The sequence below is a fragment of the Lampetra fluviatilis genome, chromosome 25, assembly GCF_964198595.1.
Source record: "Lampetra fluviatilis chromosome 25, kcLamFluv1.1, whole genome shotgun sequence".
Classification (NCBI taxonomy): Eukaryota; Metazoa; Chordata; class Hyperoartia; order Petromyzontiformes; family Petromyzontidae; genus Lampetra; species Lampetra fluviatilis.
In genome coordinates, this window is record NC_136299.1 from 2,187,437 (window position 1) to 2,209,347 (window position 21,911).

The 21,911-nt window shown below is 42.8% G+C and overlaps 2 protein-coding genes across 2 annotated transcripts in view; one reads left to right on the top strand and one right to left on the bottom strand.

The window, feature by feature from the left end:
• Window positions 1-2,431: 2,431 nt before the first annotated feature.
• DUSP11 (dual specificity phosphatase 11) lies at window positions 2,432-16,758 on the top strand. The gene is made up of 9 exons (XM_078868006.1): window positions 2,432-2,647; window positions 5,133-5,222; window positions 6,161-6,236; window positions 8,546-8,680; window positions 9,471-9,597; window positions 10,889-10,949; window positions 11,399-11,445; window positions 13,862-13,937; window positions 14,905-16,758. The coding sequence occupies exons 1-9, from the start codon at window positions 2,514-2,516 to the stop codon at window positions 15,320-15,322; spliced, it is 1,164 nt and encodes a 387-aa protein (XP_078724132.1). The 5' UTR covers window positions 2,432-2,513; the 3' UTR covers window positions 15,323-16,758.
• Window positions 16,759-20,315: 3,557 nt separating this feature from the next.
• The window catches only part of LOC144941657 (cyclin-dependent kinase-like 1), a 55,341-nt gene continuing 53,745 nt past the window's right edge, over window positions 20,316-21,911 (bottom strand). The window contains exons 9-10 of the mRNA XM_078868015.1: window positions 21,400-21,555; window positions 20,316-20,456 (exon numbers count right to left, since the gene is read on the bottom strand). Coding sequence (XP_078724141.1) covers window positions 20,316-20,456; window positions 21,400-21,555 — 297 coding nt within the window. The remainder of the gene's footprint in view (window positions 20,457-21,399; window positions 21,556-21,911) is intronic.

Sequence of the window (21,911 nt, forward strand, 5' to 3'; positions counted from 1 at the left end):
CAGGGATTAATCATGGTTCTTTCGGTAAAGTCACGTAGAAGGGAAGTAATAAAATAATAAAAATAAAACAAATAAACAATAAAATAATTTGCATATCATAGGAATTTGGCATATTCATGGGAAATGCAGTATGTGATTAGTACTACTTGTGAAATGTGTAGGAGGAGGGCGGGGGGTTTCAAAGTCATTATGCCCGTGCATTATGCAGGATTAGCAGCATCAAAGGGAGGGGATAGGAGTAGCATGACTCCTTGTAAAAAGGTGTCAGTTTTGTTGCCAGATAGAAGGGTAAAAAAACAATTATTATGTAGTTTATACTTTAGTTTTTTACGTGGTTGTTTAGTTACTGCAGCTACATACTATTTATTAATGCTACCCCTATCCCCTCCCTTTGATGCTGCTAATCCTGCATGATGCACAGGCATACTATGACTTTGAAACCCCCCCGCCAACCTCCTACGCATTTCACAAGTAGTACTAATCACATACCTGCATTTCCCATAAATATGCTAAATTCCTCTTGATATGCAAATTATTTTGTCAAGGCGCCCTTCCCCCCTTCCAACCCAGCTTAAATATACGCTCCAAGCGTGGTGTTGTTTCATTCAGACGCTGTCTCCCCAACAGACCTGATCTTCACCTGAGGACGGCTGCTTGCGTTGTGGCCGAAACGTGGTGAGAATTATTTTATTATGTTTTATTTTTATTATTTTATTACTTCCCTTCCACGTGACTTTACCGAAAGAACCAAGAAGATGTGCATGCGTAATTTACATACACAATTTACATATATTCATACATACTGCACATACGCCATATATATACAGTCATACCTCGGTATACGTCGAATTTAGTATACGTCGTGTTTTGACGAGAAAAAAATGTCTTGGGATACGGCGTCTTGCTTGGGATATTTCGCGCTTGCTAGAACTTGTATGGGTCGGGATGAGTCACCGTGTCCAGTACCCGCGTACACAATACTGTTATGGCTCTAACAAGCCGTACCAGTATTGTGTGGAATGACCAGACAATGTCACAGTTCAGGAACATTCTTAGAAGAAGGCAAAAACGAACTTCAATGGACAAGTTTTTAGTAAAACTCAAACCTGATGAGCCTCAACCAGGTCCAAGTCAAGAAAAAATACAGAAAAGAGAAAGAGAAAAAAACCCAGAATTTCAGCTTCCTGAAGTTTTAATGGAAGGGGGCTAAATGGAAGGGTACTATATTCACTTAATACAGCAAATCTGGCTGTGACGGTCCCACCTGATGACGGGGACTTGAGTTGCCTCCGAAACGTCGGGATTTTTATTATTTTATTTTTTATTAATTTTAATTTATTTTTCTACCTACGTGACTTTACCGGAAAAACTAAGAGTATGAATCCTTGCAGTCACAAAAGCTTCAAATCTAGAATGGAAGGGGACTCTCCTTCCAAAAAATAACATCTCCTCCTCCTCCCCTTCCTCACCACCATCCTCGTGGGCTATCAACTCCTCTCAGCAAAGTAAAGTGATGTTACATTTAATTTTGATTTTTATTCATTTATTTATGCATTTATTTAAATTTATGTATGTATTTTAGTAATAAGTAGTGTCTACATTATTTTATACAACCCCATTAATGTATAATATGCCAAATAAAATATCATTTCTTATACTCTGGAACGGATTATTTCCTTTTCCTTTATTTCTTATGGGAAAAATCCGTTTGGTATACGTCATTTTCGGTATAAGTACTACCTTCTGGAACGAATTAACGCCGTATAACCGAGGTACCACTGTGCATTACGCATGACCAGCAAGTTTCGACTCCACGTGCTCCGCTGTATCGATCCCACACTTTCGAAATCGATTTCGGACTTACACTATGGGAACCTCAGTTGCCAGTAAAAATATGATAATTGGTTTTTTACCCTTCTATCTGGTATTATGACTGCAGGTATTGCGGTCTATGCAAACATGACTCCTTGTAAAAAGGTGTCAGTTTTGTTGCCAGATAGAAGGGTAAAAAACCAATTGTCATATTTTTACTGGCAAATGAGGTTCCCATAGTGTAGATTCTTGCCCCGAGCTCTCATACTCTGATGGTGCATTGTCTTTGAGTTGTGCGCCTTTTGGCGTCATCTGGTCCAACCCATGTGAGACTAGGCTCTAAGGAAAGCTGTCTCGGGTGTGGACCAATCAACTTCAAGGACAGTGCACATTATCAGAGTTATGTTCTTTTGTTTGTATTATGACTGCAGGTATTGCGGTCTATGCAAACATGACTCCTTGTAAAAAGGTGTCAGTTTTGTTGCCAGATAGAAGGGTAAAAAACCAATTATCTGATTTCGGACTTTTTACGAATCGAATCCGGAACTATCGGAATCGAATCGCGTTCCGTAATCGTCGCGTCTGGCGGCGTCGCCCCGCGGGGGGAATCGATTCCGTCATCACCCCGGAAGTTCGACTCGGCGTGACTTTCACTCGGCGTGGGCTCCTCTTCACCGACAAACCTCCACGCGCGATCACCGATGCCGCTCCTTGCTGGCGCCAAGTCGCACGAAGACTCCTCGTACCACGCGGGCGAGCAGCAGGGGACCTCGCGGGCAAGTCCGCGGGCCGAGAGCGCCAGGTCGTCGCCCTCCCCTCGGCAGGGAGCGATCAGGCAAGTCGCAGGCTGCGCGCGGCCTACCCGCGGTGCCGTTCTCAACAACGACGTCAAAGCCGCCGCCGTCCTGCTCTGTGTAGAATACGATGCGTTTACAAGTCTTTATGACTTGTGCTATAGCCCGTAATTGATAGGAAGTAATGCGTGTGGCATTGTGGTGACCGTATGACTAAACGTAACTTAGCGTGGCTGGGTGGGATAGACAATGGCTTGTGTTGATATCTTACTCGTGTAGAGCGTGTATCGTTATACAGCAACACCTTCACTCACGAGATGCCACAGTGCTCATGCTGTTTGTAATAAATACTATTATAATGTAAACACAGCCCTTTGCTGATCCACTGCTAGATGAGTGTCCCGCACACCGTGTCGTGCATCTTCACTGGTTCACCAATACTCCACCAATACTCCACCACGAGTTGGTAGAGGCAGCAGTCGCCCAGGGCCAGGTTAAGGTATCACTCGCCTCTGATGTTAGCCGTGGCGGGAGTGGAACTCTGCCCTTTGGGTTCATAGCAGAGTTGTTAAAATATGTTTTGTTTGCATTACCGGTAACCGTGTTGGAAGGAAAACTATTACCGGTTTACCAGGCATGGGAATGTCTGGTAACAAACACCACATGGGCGTATCGGCGGTACACCGGTGCACCATAACAGAAGTCTGAAATAAAAATGTGTATCGATAAATCTCTTTATAATTCTTTAATTGACCTTGTCGCCAAGTTTGACGCTATTCGAATGTTTATTCAGTCTACTGAGGCTAAAATAAAGGTCGATGTTGACTGTTGATTTGGGTCCGGGGCACAGGATGCTGTTGTCGGCTAAAGGCCGACCGAAAATTCGGTTTCGGCGCCGAAAGTTGGAAAATCGCCTTTTTCGGCAGACTTTCTGTTTCGGCCGAAGCCAAAAAGTTTACTTTCGGTTTCGGTCGAAAGTCAACTTGTAACTTTAGTAATCATTCATAATCAACGTTTTTGGGTTTAGATTGCGTTATTTATAAATGTGTCGTAACCCTCCACCCGACACGGCCAATCAATAAAAAGTGTCACGTTGACAAAAGACAAATAGTTCACTCCTTTAGCCCACCGGTGTGTTGAAGCGTGATTGCATCCAGCATCATCGGGCAATTCGCCAGAATGGTCACGAAAGCCTACGTGTTAAACTTTTAACTTTCGGCCGAAACCAGAAATTCAGTTTTGGTCGGCCTCTACTGTTGACCACCACCAGGTAAAGATGAGGCCCGAACTGACGATGGCGCTGCTACCCTCGAGTGAGCTGCAGATTCTCCATTAGAAGTTGCCTCAGATTCAGCAGCTGCTTTCCCATTCGAACGTGTGACACCACGAGTTGCGTCATATTTTGTTGCCACCGTCTGCCGACCAAGTCTCGGGCAACGAGAAATCAAATCTGCCTTTGGAACACGGAGCAGCCAATCGTCACCAGGCTGGGTGCTGCTATACGGCAACAGGCTGTGTGAAGCCTCTTCGTGTTCAGCTGCTCAAACACCGCTTCGACATAACATCAACTGATTTTTACGTCTTTCGGTAAAGTCACGTCGGTATCAAATAAATCACGACGTTGCGCCCGAAACGTCGTGATTTATTTTCTACCTACGTGACTTTACCGAAAGAACCAAAGAGTATGGATTCCTGCAGTCACGAAAGCTTCAAATCAAGATTGATTTTGATGTACCATCACCATCCTGCAGGATTTTCTGACCGGGGTTGTGAATAATTGACAAAAATGTGCTTAAAGTTTTATACAGCGTACCACCACCGGTGTACCGCCAATACGTTCCAATGTATGTGTTTTAACTCGCAAACAAATGCAACTGCCTCGGTTTAATATTTCGCACGCTGTAGCCGTCCAGAGATTACCGGTCCGACTCGAACTCTCTGCTCAGCAGTTGAAACAACGGGAAAAATGTCCTCAATCGTCCCCCCCCCCCCCATTTTCTCTGTCCACCCCGCAGTATAAATGGGTTATACCGCGGTCGATCGGCAGGTTGCGTGTGGTGGGGTAAAGTGTGAGAAACTCTCACCTCCGAGACACTTGGTCAGCTTGGAAGAGACGATGTAATGCCCGATCCACAAATAGGAAGGAGAAATGACAGCGATAACACTCCGCTGCTCCTCACGTAGTTATATGGTTTGACCACCTGAATGTGAAATTGTAGCTGTTGCTCTGCAGCTACATCAGCCGTATGAAAGAAGAAGCATGGAAGAGGATAGCAAATATCACCAAACATGCCAAAATCGTAGCCTTAATTAAGACGCAACCTCTGGTCACCATGATAACTATTAAACTTGTTTTATTTTAGCAGGTACGGCCCACTGAGCTATTAAGCTCTTTCAGATGTGTCCTGGCAACAAATGATAGCTCAGTTCAGTGGCTTATCATGTAGAAATGTATATCAGCCAAATACTCTAAACAGTTGTCTGTATACATAATAACACAGTATTGTGCTGTTATCTCACCCACAGACCCGAGCAAATGATCCGTGGTGGGATCGCCTTGCACCGCGGATTGAGTAGAAGCCACGCCATGGGCAGGAAGAACACCGTCCCAGATCGGTGAGACTCTCTCCCGCAGCCCTCGCACTTGGTCAATGCATGAGAGCGGCCGATCGGTGGCATGGGCTGTTGGGTGTACGGTGTGTTTACGTTTTCTGTCCTTAAACGTCATTTAAAATTAATGGTGCTGTTTGCCTTATTGTTATATACTTAGAGCTGAGCGCTGTACGTTTGCGTGGTAGGGTGGACGTGACGCAATGAGTGTGTTGAAAACATCCAATTTTGTTGCTTCTTGAAATATGATCGCAAGACTCAGTTTAACTTGATATATGATCAAATGGCAAATTCTATCACAAGTGCCATTACATATAAGGCTTTTTTGTCGTTGAATTACCTTTACTGCAGCTGTTGCTTGCACACAAGGTTTAGCTATTTTACACTGGCGTATGCCCATGATAAAAAAAATACACGTGTGATTTATCCAATAATGTCCCGGAGAAGAAGGGTGGCAAACGTAACGTTATAGAATGTAGAGTGAATGTTCCAAAAACAACGTCTTATAATCCTAGGAATTTGGCATTGATGGAATTGGCTTTATCATGGCAGTAACCTTGTGAACTATACCCGTTGCCAATGAAGTTTTACAAATCTGGTCACACAAGTGATAGCGGTTAAGGCTACGTACCACATTATAAAACGCACTCCCAACTTTTATTTAAAATTACATTATATAAAGTTTGTCTTATAATCAGAAGAATACGGTATACGTGGTGTTACACGCACTGTATTTGTTCGCGATGCCACACTAATTACAACAGTCAAAGGCGGCAAAGGTTTGTCGGCTGTGACTTGTGGTTTTGGAGGCACAGCATGCCTTTCTTCCTTTTGTTTCTGTGGGTCTTAGATGTCAAAAAAAGTTAATTTTATAAGTGTTTGTTTTCATGTTACATTCGTTTGTTTTACAAAAGGACTAATTTTGACCAATTTTGTCCCATCAGGTGGGAGAATTATGTTCCTGTAGGAAAAAGGGTGAAAGGAACTCGCTTCATCTCATTTAAAGTGCCTCTGAGACAGGCAAGTGCTGGACGTTTTGAATCATGATGATTGCATTTCCACGTTTGTAATTGTATCTTGATTTTGTGTCCCAAGATTTAGCAAGCAAATTTGCCACAGACCTGCATCCAAAAAAACTAAATTATCAGTGCAATCCCCGACTGCAGGCAATTACAGAACTGGCCCAGTATAATCACACCATCACCCCCCCCCCCCCCTCTTTACTCCTAATTTATTAGTTCCAGTTCAGTACCCTGGGCTTGGTGGACAATTGCTGAAAATAATCTCTGCAATTTAACAAGATGGCCCTTCACAGCTTGGGCAAAACTTGTATTTTGAGAGAATGTAAAAAGACATGTCGAAAAGCTCTTAATTATATTTAGTGAACGTCTGTATTGATAAACAAAGGATCCAATTAATGTACAGTTTTTCACGTTTTTTCACAATTATAGCATTCAAATTATGTCATAATATAGGTTTTTTTGGGTTAGATTGCATAAATATAAATGTGTCATTAAACCCGCCACCACCCGACACACCCAATTAGTAAGGTTTGTTACATAAACAGAACATGCCAATTCGTTACTAGTACAGCACACCAGTGTGTTGGAGAGCAAATCCACAATATTTATAATCTGAGTACGACGTTTTGCCAGTAATTACAGCTAGCTTCATCAGGCTACAGCAGGGTTTAACGACCAGGTTATGTGAACTAACCCAAAACCTATATTATGGATGATATTGGTCGCGAAAGCCGATGTGTTAAACATTAAATTTCTTGTTAAAATTTGGAATAGATAAAATGCTGCAGAATGGAAGGACCGTATATGCTCATGAATTGGTGTGACGGTGGAGCACCATGCACTCCGGACTCCTCCACACAACCCACACCCCAAAAGCATAATTGTTCAATGATGAGAAGGTTCCAGCTATCTGTGGAAACATTCCACCATCATTGGCTCCATCCTAACGCCGATCAAGCGCTGCAGTTGTGCTATGAGTAATGTAATGTTTAGATTATATGGTGCCGTTCATACAAATCGCTTCTCACCATCCCAGAGGGACCACGAATAAGTGGGAAGACAGCACGTTGAGGTTACATGTAGGGGTCATGCAGGGGACACGGGAATCACACCCGCGGAAAATAATGAAAGGAAGGCGCCTGGAAGAAAGATGCCCAAACGGAGATAGAGGATTGTGGAAAAAACCTAAAAGATATATATTGGCACGAAAGAAGGAAAGAGGGGGAGAGAGTAGTTAACGTTCTGTAGGGTGAAGGCTTGGTTGGGTGCTTTGGGGGAAGAGAGGCTGAAAGTCACCGACTGCCCTCCAAGTGTTTGTGTTGATGCTGACAGAACCATGAAGTTCCCTTTCCAGGATGACTCATGTAGACTCCCTTTCACGTGTAGCAAGGAACCGGAGCACTCGGAGAAAACCCACATTTGAAAGGGGGTAATGCTCTCCCGTGCAGAATGGCCAGATAATATTAGTCCTCACTTTGCTTTCCTGCCTTCTCCTGGCAAGCCTTCATACCCATGGGAAGAGAGCTTTGCAACATTTGTACGATCCACCAACCCTTGCTTTTCACGGTTATGGATTACGGGCGTGCTTGGCCATCACCGCCCAGCTAAGATGACACACGCTACACAAGGACATTTGTTTGAGTTTGAAAATGATGCTGACATTCAAACTTAACCATTAATTTACAATATATTTGTTGTGGGGGTGGGGGTTGTATTTCAGAAAGGTAAAATTGGTCGATAATTTGAGTTATGATAAAAAAAATCCACTTGTCTACAACTATCTTACGTGCAGTGTCAGGTCACCGATAAGTCATACGATGATGCAAGTTTCCTGTTGCAGACCCACACATTCTATAAACAATGCTACACATTTAAAATTATTTCCTGTATGACAGCTTCCAGGAATATACCAACAGCTTTTGGGGAATCCACAACAGGAACTACGAATATTTATTTTAAAGATGTGCGCCACCACCATCTGAGTAGTGGCAGAATGCGTGCATTTTTGTGTACGGACTTGGCCGTACAGAAACTGCTGCTTGGTGAATGGGGACAGTTCTTAAGCCAAACTGCCCATTAAACAGGGGCTGCATGAATCGGGCAGAACACCCTATAAAACAGACCATTTTTCCCACCAATGAATGTATTCCTTGTCATGTCCTATAGCTATCCTCTGTGTCGTGAAAGAGAGGGATCTGAGTGGCCACGTTGCCCAGCGATATTAGGCACGGTGCTGAAATGGTGTAGCGTAGTCGTGTGCGTAATACCAGTGTTTAATTGGTGTGTAACTTTACTGTGTCATGTCAGGCCATCTTGGATCGTCTTGAAGCAGAGGTCACTCAGATGAGCCCATCGGGACTCCTAGAGAACATATCAAGGCAAAACGAAAGCCTAGGCTTGGTTATTGACCTTACAAACACCACACGCTACTATGATCCAAAGGTAAGTAGTGTGGCCTTGCTGAAGCACAGAATGTGATTGTTTCTTTCAGAAGTACTATTGTGAAAATGACAAAGGATGAATTACACAGGAGCATGAACCCATAATGATCTAATTCACCACACCGCTTTGAACCGCTCTATCCAATACATGTTTGGAGCTTGCAATGACGTTCTAGGCATATAAAATAGCCTGAAAGTTGTTCCAGTCGTATGGTCTCCCACTGAATTACAGTGTGTGGTTCTGCTATCACAATGCATTATTGAAAGTGTCAAAACAGCCTTGCGTAATGTTTCATTCAATGTTTATTTATTACATGGACGTCCCATTTAGCCGTTTCCCAGCTCATTTGCAAGGGAGGTCCGTGGTGCATCAGCACAGAACGAGTACAACAACATGAACATTATACGTAGGGAGGAACAGGCAGCAAACAGAACGCATTGGAGTTATATTGCTTAAAGAACAAAATTAACAATAAAGTGTGTAATAAGATCGAGGTAATGGAGAGCAGTTGAGCACGTGGTGATGAAGCAAACATGATATTTGGTTACTTACAATAGTTTTTTAAAAGTAAACATTTAATTTCAAAGCTCATGACAATCTCAATGTAACACGTTGTAGAGTTGTTTGAAATGTAAGTTATATTTCAGCAGGAATCATGTGTGTGGACCAGCTTCTGTATGTGCTAATTCTTTTTTTTCTAACTTGTTAAATTGTAAAATATAACATTATGTAAATCTACTTTGTGATCACTGAAATACTGAGCTTAGAAATTTGTCTTTTTGTTGTTTAGGAACTGACAAAAGCGGGCATCAAGTATGAGAAAATATTCACAATGGGCCATGAGGTGCCGAATGACAAAACCATCGCCCATTTTAAAGAAACCATCAAGACCTTCATTGGAGATAACGCCGGAAACGGTGGGTGACGAACGCTTGCTTGCAATACGTTTTCATTGTCAGGAGGTTTCAGCATAGAAATGGAAAAGACAAGGTGGAATTGCACCATGAAATTTCATGATCGGAGAAGGAGATTGAGTTACTGCTTCCTTGAAATAATACTATTGACGAACAAATAATACTATTGACTAACAAATAATACTATTGACTAACAAATAATACTATAGACTAACAAATAATACTATTGACTAACAAATAATAATATAGACTAACAAATAATACTATTGACGAACAAATAATACTATTGACTAACAAATAATACTATTGACTAACAAATACTACTATTGACTAACAAATCATACTATAGACTAACAAATAATACTATAGACTAACAAATAATACTATAGACTAACAAATAATACTATAGACTAACAAATAATACTATTGACCAGGGGGCCCCAGGGCCGCGGACCGGTACCGGCCCGTGGCCTGTTAGGAACCGGGCCGCACAGCAGCAGGAGGTGAGAGCGGTGAGTCCGCGCGTGGGCCGCCCCCATTGTTTTATTATTCACCACTTCCATCCGTGCCTCTCTCCCGCACTGCGCACTCGTCACGGTGTTGGAAAGCCCGCAAGCTCTAACCCCTAGTAGCCAAAATGAGTAAGAAACAAACGTCGCTGGAGAGCTTCTTTAAAAAGGGGGAAAGACCCAATGATGACCCCCCCGCCCGCCCCCCGGTCCGTGAAAAAATTGTCTTCCACGAAGCCGGTCCCTGGGGCCACAAAGGTTGGGGACCGCTGCTACAGACGAACAAAAACATCAATGGCTGCAGCTTTTGGACAGTTTTTTTCCACCACAGCCACGAGCGCAGTAAGACCATTGTGTGTGCGTCATCGTCGTCATCGTACTGCTAGTTCATTGGCATATAGTTTTTTTCCAAATCTGAAAGTGTAATGGCAGACTTCTCTCATGGAATCAACGGTAGTATGATTACAGGTGGTTTTGTTACGGTCACCGAGGACGGCTGCTAAGAGAGGCCTATTCCACGTGAAGGAAATGCAGATGGCAAAGGGGCAATGGTGAGATGCACATCATGCGAGAGAGAGAGATTGGAAAAAAAACTGATCAATACTTCTTTTTCAATGAAATCAATAGAGAGACGCAAGGAACCAGGGGGTTTAAATGCGTGTTAGTTAGCTTCATTAAGAGTTTAATGCATTGAGGCAGTGCGAGACTCGAAACGATCGTTCTCTCCATGTGATTGTGAGCTTCTCGTAGGGCACATTTCTGACAGGTGGCATTGTATGTTTCAGACAAGCTGATCGGCGTGCATTGTACTCATGGAGTGAACCGGACTGGGTACCTGGTGTGTCGGTAAGTTCAATTGCACATTTTCTGTAAGTGTCTTCTCACATGTATTTGTAAGTAATTATAAAGGATACTGGTCCTGAGTTTGTCACGTTTATGCAATTGTTTGCTTAACATCAACCTGGAAGACCGTTACATCAACGGTCTAAAATGTATTTTTCAATTATATGGCGATAGATCATAGAAGTGATGTATTTATGAGCTGGAATGCTTTACTCAAGCCCATTGGTTAGATTTCATCCGTATAATTATTGTTAGGATAATTAGTCTTTAGAGGTATAAAGGTGACCCCATTAAATAGAGCTCTGATTGGAGGAGCCATGACATGTTACTGTGGGAAAAATCCTCTCCACTGTTAATTGGAACTGGATTATTAAAGTTAATCATGAATGCCTAAGCATGATGCGGAGAGTATTGAGTTTAGTACCACAACTGTACGTTCTGTGTGTTAACAGGTATCTTATCGATTGTGAACAAATGGACCCAGACAAAGCGATACAAGGTGCGTCGGTCCACATAAACGAAGATGTTTAATTTTTTTAAGTCCACGAATAATGACAGTCGATCGTCACGCGTCGTTTGGCGAAGGACCGTTTCGTCAAACCTGTCGCCTCTTGCGACAGCACCCGCAAAAAAGACAGCTTTTGCTGCCATCCTGCACGGGTGTCTTGAGGAATTTGTTTGATCCACATCTCATGGAGGCAGCGACATTCTTTAAAGGGTCACGGTTCACTTAGAATGTCGACCGCCAACTGAAGTGAGCAATTTACTAGAGTTTGCGCATCAAGACGGGGTGACGGAATCCACAGAGTGACCGCCATCTCCTCCCTCGAACTGAGCTCACTTATATTTTTGGTTCTTTTGGTAAAGTCACTTAGAAGGGAAACAATAAAATAATAAAAATATAAAACAATATTTTTAAAAGAATAAAAATATAAAACAATATTTTTATTATTTTATTGTTTCCCTTCTACGTGACTTTACCGAAAGAACCAAGAATATGAATCCCTGCAGTCACGAAAGCTTTAAATCAAAATTTGAGCTCGCTTAATCGCTAGAAGACCGTTCGTAGATCAAATGGTGACATTTCTGACACAGTCGACCCGTCAGACGCCGAGAAGGCATCTCTGGCATTGCGTGTGGAAGGACTTCCACCGATCCAACTCATAATATAAGAATAGGTTTTACCCCTTCCTGGCATTAAAACAAATGTTAAGATGTTTAAACACCAAACAGAAACCTTTTGCAAGGAATCATGTATGCATTCAGCACATGTAAACAAACAACATGCTCTGATAGTATATCCCTTGTCTTTGAAACTGATTGGTCCACACCAGAGACAGCTTCCTTTAGAGCAGGGGTGGGGAACCTTTTTTCTGCCAAGCGCCATTTGGATATCTATAACATCATTCGCGGGCCATACACAATTATCAACTTAAAAATTTGCCTGTTATATTTGGTCAAACATTTTATTAACTCACCCCTAATGTGATGGCTGGAACTGCTTCTCTTTGGCGAGGCGTGTGATGTTAGCTGGTATTGATAATGTTGCTACTCGCAACTGCTTTTTCAGGTTTGCTCCTAGATTCATTGAATTTCTAGTCCTGCCTGCAGTTGCCTTGGCAGGGCCACACCAAATGATTCCGTGGGCCTTACATGGCCCGCGGGCCGGACGTTCCCCACCCCTGCTTTAGAGCCTAGTCTCAAACAATGTTAGACCAGAGGACGCCAAATGGAAAACAGCACATAGACAGTGCCACTGTCAGGGCATTGAGAGCTCGGGGTGAGCAGCTACATCATGGGACCTCCCTTGCCCGTATCAGAATATAGGAATAGGTTTTACCCTTTGTGGCAAATCATCTTGAAGCATTGTCCAGGCCTCTGCACCGTTCAACGAAACTGACGAAACACACAGCACTGGTGGACACTCGGTTTCATATTCTTAGGGTTTTTTCGGTAAAGTCACGTAGGTAAAAACATTTTAATTAATAAAAGTAAAATTAAAATAAAAATCACGACGTTTCGGAGGCAACACAAGCTTCCGTCTTTCAGGTGACTTTACCGAAAAAACCTAAGAATATGAATCCTTGCAGTCACGAAAGCTTCAAATCTAAACACTCGGTTTGGTTCCCAGACTTTTTTGGGGCCCAATGCCGTTCCGACCGTTTATGATTTCTGAGGCCAGGCCAATTCGGCGCACGACATCAGGGGTCGACTTTGTCCGTCGGCGTTCTGTGCGGATCCCAGGTAGGCAAATTCCCCCCTGGCTCTGACAGTGTTGCCCTTGATTACACTGGGTGAAAACAAAAGTCCACTGTTGTCCACGTATTACCATTGAATTGTCGGTAATTGAACGTGATACATGGACGCCCGTCCAGCAGAGTGGCGCTAAATGAAAGGAATGTGAACTTTGCCATCCCTGTAAAAATGTTTTATTGAAAGATCACAGCTAACGCTCTTCATGGGAGTGTGATTTATTTTTCCTGTGTCATAGTGTTGGTGTTGCTTGTCGCGTTTATATAACAGTTTGACGTTATATTTAACTGAATTGTCATTGCATTGAATATATATCATTTGAACCTCATTTGCCAGTAGAAAAATATGATAATTGGTTTTTTACCCTTTTATCTGGCAACCCTGATGGTGCATTGTCTTTGAGTTGTGCGCCTTTTGGCGTCATCTGGTCCAACCCATGGAGACTAGGCTCTAAGGAAAGCTGTCTCGGGTGTGGACCAATCAACTGCAAGGACAGTGCATACATTATCAGAGTTATGTTTTTTGTTTGCATTATGACTGCATGTATTGTGGTCTATGCAAACATGACTCCTCGTAAAAAAGGTGTCAGTTTTGAATATATTTTTTTCAATGATTACCAAATAGCTGTACTTGGTAATAAAAGTGTTGCGTGTGGTTGTCAGCCTTTAACAGTGCTCGAGGTCATTCGATTGAGAGGGAAAATTACCTCAAAGATTTGAAAACGAGGGATTATTCAAGGTAAGAGTTGAGTTTATCTTTCCATGTGTTTATTGCAATACGGCAGGCTCTCAAATCATCCCTCATCGGCCATCTGTGCATGCGAACATGTAGCAATCGTTTCTCACCCACCTTTGTCACATGAGGTCTTACCTCTAGATTTGAAGCTTTCGTGACTGCAAGAATTCATACTCTTTGGGGTTTTTTTCGGTAAAGTCACGTAGGTGAAAAATAAAATCAAATACATTTTTTTGTAGAAAATCAAATCAAATAATTACATTTTTTATTAGATTTTTTTTACCTACGTGACTTTACCGGAAAAAAAAACAAAGAGTATGAGAGGTCTTACCTCCTTTCCCGCGAGTGTTTTGCAATACAGTGAAGCCTTAATATTCCCAGGTTTTTTTAAGCGTTTTTTTTTGCGTATCGACGATACTTTTATCGTGATAGTTTTTTTTTTATCGTCTGGGGGTTGTACCTTGAAACATTTGCGGCCGTAGCGCGCTAACTAACGGACGAGAAAGTGGCGAGGCGCCCCCCCCCCCCCCTCTCGGCCTGCCGCTTGTCTCTGCCGCACCGTTTACACGCGGGTGCTTTCCCTCGACACATTTCTTTTAAATATCACGTACTCTGCAATGTTCACTTGCTCGTTTGATATTTGCACTTTTATAGGTAGGTTTATGTTCGTCATTATTAAAGGCGAGTTAAATAACACAGTGATATTATACGTTCATGTTTATGCCCCCTAACCCTATTTTCCTCACGAACTTGAAGTATTAATATCCGCGCCGTTCTCCAGGAACATATCCCCCGGCAATATTCATGATTTACTGTCGTGATTTCAGATCGATATTTTTTTAACATAAACCTTTCTGTACCCGCTTGACGCAACAATTACTTGAGGTGGTACTGAGCTTAGTCTAATGATTAAAGAAAGAAAGAAAGACGATGCTGTTATTAAGCTCTTGCGTTTTCTTTATTGTCGAAGGCGCTCGAGTACAACTTCGTGTCCTGCGCGGGCCTCTTCCTCCAGCGTTTGTGACCCGTCTCATAGTGGTCAAGAGAAGATGGCCTCGAGGAAGATCCTGACAAGGTTGGACCACAGAATTGACCATAGAGCAAGTGTCTACCCACGGCCTCCGAGTCGCAGATTTCACCAAATGCCACCACAAGACACACACATGGATTGGTGGTCTCAAACGCCAGCAGTGGGAGGTTATCAACAGGACTATTTTCACTATCCTGAAGGAGGATATGTGCAGCAAAATTACAGCCAGAGTTTGAATTATCAGCCATGCTGGCAAATGCAGCCACCAATACCGTTTCACCAGCAGAGGTTCCAAGCTCAAAGTTTTGACCAGCAAGATGAAAGACTGTGGTGGCAGAGGGCAGAAAATCAACAATGAGAAGATTGTGTGGAAATCAATGGCACAGTGCTTGGCTGGAATGTGATACATATTTTATTGGCCACGTTCATTAAAACTGATCACTCAGTGGGTCTGATTCTCATTTTAACAAATGATAATTTTATAAGATTTTTTGCAACAAGCATTTGCCCATGACTCCATCGTTACAAATGGACAAATCATTACAAAAAATTGTGTTTGGCCCTTTCTTCAAGGTGGGAGTTTGACTCAATATTTGGAACTGTTCTGGAGAGAATGTGGAATATTGTTAACCTTTATGTAGAAGGGTCTACCCTTGAAAATATAGTATTTAAACATTTTCACAATCGACATTTTTCATTGAGACTGTAAAAGGCGGATTATAAACGTCGTAGATTCTACTTTAGTATCGTAATGAACGATGTACCGACAGGAACGCATTACGAATGGATGATATTACTCAGTTGTCTAATAGTTTGTCTGGATTTATATAAGTCTACAAAACTATTTTTGCTACTTAAATTTGACATGGAATAATTTCAGAAAGTGGTGTACGGTTTAACGTGAAAACACTTTCGCAATTATTCTAGAACAATGTGTTGCCGCTGGAGCTGGGAAATATTCCTGCCGGAATGGCATTGGATTCCAAGGATCTCCCCCATGGCCAATTCCTGGAGTTGCCCGTTTGAAGGAATTCACGATTCGGCTAAGCCCACGATCCAATTCGAGATCGTATCCGTGAGGATTCGTATATAAACCGCATCGCAGGCAAAGGTGTTTCTGAGACTCCCAGCTCTATTCGACACCATTGTGACAAGTTTGCTTTGTCTTTTATTCTTTGAGAAGTGTTTTGGAATAGTTTTTTTTTCACTTTACACACAATGTGCATGTGCAATTTATTTTAAGAAATATTAAATTACAGCTCGTTTGTCAGATATTTGGGTTTGATCAATTCATTAAATTGGCATATTTGTTCACGTGTGGCAACTTTATATATTGGCCGTGTCGGGTGGAGGAGGGCGTATGACACGCATTCTACTTATCTGAGCTAAACATCTGATATTGATTCGCCTGGAAAGCCGGCGTTTCAAATTTACAGCCCATTTTCTGCATCTATTTTATTCTGCAAATGGCACCACAGCAGTGGTTTCTTACACCGAGTTGTGTAATATACTTTGTGAAACTATCCGTAGTGCATTTACATTGTCTTTGTTATGGTGCGACAGTGTTCGTACTTAAATGTGGGCTTCTGGCACGGTATTAACACCTGCAGGAATGGTCTGCCATTTGGTTGAGAGCTCCGTGCTTTTGGCCTTTGTTATACAGCTATGGGTTACGACTGCACCGTGTGGTTCTACTTGGACCCCCCAAAGTTGGTAACGGTGACATTTTAGTCCGTGCTCGCAACTAAAAACATGTTTGTTGGTATGATGACATAATAAACATTTTTGCTGCTTTGGATTTTTTTGTGGAGACTAAACCTTGACGTTGAAGAGTTGAACGACGGTGTGCCGCATCGGCCATGACCTTCGCAGAATGGGGCACGATACATTTAATCGTTCTCCGTGCATAATTTAAGGTTTACGATTATTTCCACGATAGTCCTCTTTTAACCAGGATCTTTGAATTCCTTTCAATAATTATTATTGATGCGAAATTGCAATGGCGTCTGTGGCCAAAGTGAAATTTTCACTTCCCCCTACCATGCCGCCAGTCACCAATTAATCGATGTAAAATATGTCGATGCGTGTACATTCAATGATAGACATTTGTGCTGAAGTGTCCCCAATGTTAGTGTCACTTGCACTTGGTGTACAACTCATTCCTTTAGAACTGCTTCTTAGAATGTAAAATAAGAATAGGTCTTACCTCTTTCTGGCAATAAAACAGATGTTAAGATGTTCAAACGCCTTTTGCAAGGAATTAAGTCTGCGCTAACCACAACTGCTTTTGGTGAGCATGAAAACAATACATGCTCTAATTACACTGGTCAACACACTTTTTCTGGCATAAGGTATTCCAACGGTTTTAATGTTATTTGGGGTGCTGATTCCAAATCTGGCATCAGTTTTTGTCTATCACATCAGGTTTTTGAGATATCAAATATTGCATTTTCAATAAAAACTGCAGAAGAAAAATATTAAATAAATGGATATCTACATAAAATTATATAATAAACACACTATCCTAAGAATACAGCACCATATTTTAACACTAAAGCAGTCACTACCTCGCAACAACTTGTAATCATAAGTGACAGAGTTAATTTCGGGTGCAATCAATGAAAATGGGGTATGCCGATAGCATAAAAATTAGATGTGATAGAGCAAATCTGAGATCAGATTTGGAATCCGCACCCTGAAATTAGTCTACAACAGCTGCAAAAGTCCAGTCCAGAAAACAATGTATTTTTTTTGTTGACCAGTGTAATATTTGCATTGTCTTAGAAACTGAATGGCCTACACCAGAGACAGCCTTCGATATGGCTTCGTCTCTGTACCAGTGTCAGCAGAGAACTCCACAAGGCGAACAGCACGAGAGCAATGCCACGTGACAGAATTTAGAGCTCGGGGTGAGCAGCTACATCAGGGGCCGTCCATAAATGACGTTACGCGATTTTGGACGATTTGACCCCCCCCCCCCTCGTCACACGGCGTCACAAAAAGTCAGACCCCCCCCTCAAATATGACGTCACAAAGCTCTGCCCCCCCCCTCCCCCAAATTATAACATGCTTCAAATCGCTTTAAACTATTGTCATTGTAGTGCGTATTTAATGTGGCGCTGCACTCTGATGTGGAGAAATCATTTCTTAAAAAGTCTATTTAATTACGTATAACGTGTTGTTTATATTCATTTAAAGTTGCGCATTTTTACGTGACTGTCACTTCACAAATGTCTGACCCCCCCCCCCCCCCATAGGTGCGTGACGTCATTTATGGACGGTCCCTCACGGGACATTCTTGTGTCTAGTTTGTCCTTCCCCCGGCACCTCCGATTAGCACGGTTGGCTACGCACGGTGCGAAAGAAGTTATACACGGACATTGTCAACATCTTCAAGTGATTCATAATTAACTTTTTTGGGTTTAGATCATGTTATTTATAAATGTGTCGTAACCCTCCACCACCCGACACGGCCAATCAGTTAAAAAAGTGTCACGTTGACAGAAGACAAATAGTTCACTGCTTTAGCCCACCGGTGTGTTGAAGCGTGAAACCACAACATTTACACATTTTTTTTGTTGTGGTTTCACGCTTCAACACACCGGTGGGCTAAAGTAGTAAACTATTTGTCCTTTGTCAACGTGACACTTTTTTACTGATTGGCCGTGTCGGGTGGTGGAGGGTTACGACACATTTATAAATAACGCGATCTAAACCCAAAAACGTTTATTATGAATAATATTGGTCGCGAAAGCATGCCACGTGTTAATCTTCAAGTGAACAGTTGGTGCAGCCTTCCGGATAACCGCCTCCCCATTGCTCTCCGCGAGTCTTCTAGACGGTCCGGGCTGAGTCTTGTTGAGGTCTTGGTAGTAGTATCGGCAAGTCTCCGTAGGCTGGCATTTGGAACGCCATGGTAAAGTTGATTGAAGTTCAATATTCGTTTGCTATTTTGCAACCACGTGTAGCCTCGTTAAATAATGATGTCACACAGTTTTGCTATGAATACTATTTTTTAAAGTGAAAATCGATGGAAAATCCTTGGGATGTGTGTGTATCAAACTCATGCGAAAGAATGACGTAACTCAAGACTTTTCAAACCAACTCTGGTCTGAAGCCGACCTGAGCAGTTGTGAATGATTCCACGATTTTTACTTTAAAGGATGTGTTTCTATATATTCCTTTTGAGGCCAAAGTGTTATTGACCAACATGTTGAGTTTTTTGTTAGAACGCAGCAGCACCAAATTATTGAGAACACATACACAATGTATTCATAGAGTATCTGTTTAATTACATGGGCGTACATAGTAAACGGTTGTAGTAAAACCACATAAATCAAAAATCGATAATATACAATAGCGACACGGCCACTTCCTAGGTATCAACCCAAATGGGAACACTTTTAGCGCAATGAGGAATGCCTCCGTTATAAAGCAGAACGCCTCCGTTATAAAGCAGAACGCCTCCGTTATAAAGCAGAATGCCTCCGTTATAAATCAGAACACCTCCGTTATAAATCAGAACGCCTCCGTTATATAGCAGAATGCCTCCGTTAAAACGCAGAATGCCTCCGTTATAAATCAGTATGCCTTCGTTATAAAGCAGAATGCCTCCGTTATAAAGCGGAATGCCTCCGTTATAAAGCAGAATGCCTCCATTATAAAGCGGAATGCCTCCGTTATAAAGCAGAATGCCTCCATTATAAAGCGGAATGCCTCCGTTATAAATCAGAACGCCTCCGTTATAAAGCAGAATGCCTCCGTTATAAATCAGAATGCCTCCGTCAGTCTTTTTGAGACAGAGGCGGTGTTGTGGGTGGTTCATATTCATCCCCGGCCGTCACTCGGACGAATAAATGGATCACATCGCGAAGAATCGTTTCTATTGCTTATGGCTCTGAGCTGGCAACAAACCAAAATTCGCTCTGTTGTGGCACCGCATTTAACGTCAAAATATTCAACCTTTGAACCTTAGAAGAGGTCAGCTGCTCCGTGTGTGTGATTATCGTCACCATTGATTAGACTCAATCATAGATCACACTGCAGATGCTAGATTCATTTGGTTAGATAAAGTCTGATTTCAATCAGGAGCACATCTATACAATATTAGAGTACGTACGTCATCTCGGCAATACAAGAGCACAATTATAAAAATGCAAATTCATACTTTGAATGGACGCTCACCAGTCTTGTAATGTTTTTCTGGTCATTGGTAATCCAAATAATGGGGAAATATAATGCGGACATAAATCTCTTCGAATGACCATAGCTCCTTTTAATCAAATAGGAGGGGCCGTTTGTTTATGGGGAGGTTTACTCTCTTGGCAAATCATTATTTAGAACTTTTAGAGTTAACGCAGCCCACCGAAATGGCCGTCTCTGTAGGGCGCGCCGATGTTGGGAAGGTGGTTGTACTTGGAGCGGAAATATTTGCGACTTTCTGGCACGGGTAAGACAGGATTGTTTCCCATCAGCTGTGGTAGAGGCTGTATCTGAAATGCAAATTTACAAAAATCATGCAGAAAAACATTTATTTGTCAATGTTAAAAAAGCGTGTATTGAGGACACCTTTTCCTGTAAGATAATAAAATGTTGTTTGAAGGATCAATGACTTAAAAATGCAATTTTTTTTAAGGTGCTTTTTTGACATGGCGTGAATTCTGATTGTAAGTGCCATGTTAAAGACGCTGGACCATATTCATGGCTTGGTGGATAAGCACAAACTGGGCATTTAGGTGGGGTAGAGGCCAGGGTGTGAAGATGATTCCTGGTCAGTCGTGAGATTCGGGCTCATGGATGTTGGGCCTCGGAGGAGAGGCAAGCTTTCGTACTTACTTGAATGAAAACATCGTGTTTGATGACACCATTATTGCTCATTGCTCTGGCACAATATTGCCAATGGGTGGGGGGTGTGGGGGATGTGAGTGGAGGGGTGTCATGGTGGCAGATACTCATGGGGAAATGTAGGTAGTCATTCGTGATTAATTGCAATTATGGGAGAGGTAGCGGTCACACACACACGTACGTTGTAATGTTTTAAAATCGCTTGTATTTTGGCGTTTCACAATTCAAATAACACTCGCTGGAGCATCTTAATATTCAATCGCGACATCGACGAACATACTTTGACGTCAACCTCTTAAAACGCGTCACGTTTGCGACGTGTAGTGCCATCGAGATGGCGCGGTAGCGCATGGCGCCACACAGCACGACCGCAGTCGCTCCGATCGTGGCGTTGTTTCGTACCATTTGTTCTTGCAACCTTCTAACCCCCCTACTGGACATCTGTTACAAAAAAAGCTTCATAGCTCATCGGATTCTTCCTCCAGTGTGTATATATACGTGTGTGCACCCGATTCAAGAGCCGAATGGCTCACAGGGCTATACCTAATAAATGAACTTGAACGAATATTCAAAATTGCAAATTGTGCTCACCGCGGGCCCCCGGCGCGTGGCCCGGTCTCCCTTGTGGTTCGCTCGCTCCGCCTCGTCCCTGGCCCTGTCCGTGTCCTCACGGAAGCCGTCGAAGTACGGCTGCTCCAGCAGGCCCGCGGTCGTCAGCCGTGCCGCGGGGTCCATTTTCAGGCAGCTCTGTTGCAAGGTCAAGAAATGTTGCTTAGATCCAAATGTAGATAACAAAAAAAAGCTACGTGTTGCAGCGTTTGCTTATACGAGTAGGGGATTTTTACCCTGTCTGGCAACAAAACAGCTGTGTTAAGATGTTAAAACACCAAACTGAAACCTTTTGCAAGGAATCATGCCTGCATTAACCACATATGCTTGTGGTGAGCATGCAAACAAAAAACATGGTGGGGAGGGGCTGGGTGGGGAGGGGAGGGTGGGGAGGGGAGGGTGGGGAGGGCCTGGGTGGGGAGGGGAAGGTGGGGAGGGGCTGGGTGGGGAGGTGGGGGTTGGGAGGGGTGGGGCTGGGTGGGGAGGGGCTGGTC

Coding starts and splice junctions, on each gene's coding strand:
- DUSP11 (XM_078868006.1), top strand. CDS start 2,514: ATGCCGCTCCTTGCTGGCGCCAAGTCGCACGAAGACTCCTCGTACCAC. Junction 11,446..13,861: donor CCCAGACAAAGCGATACAAG/GTGCGTCGGTCC, acceptor TGTGGTTGTCAG/CCTTTAACAGTGCTCGAGGT. Junction 13,938..14,904: donor AAAACGAGGGATTATTCAAG/GTAAGAGTTGAG, acceptor TTATTGTCGAAG/GCGCTCGAGTACAACTTCGT.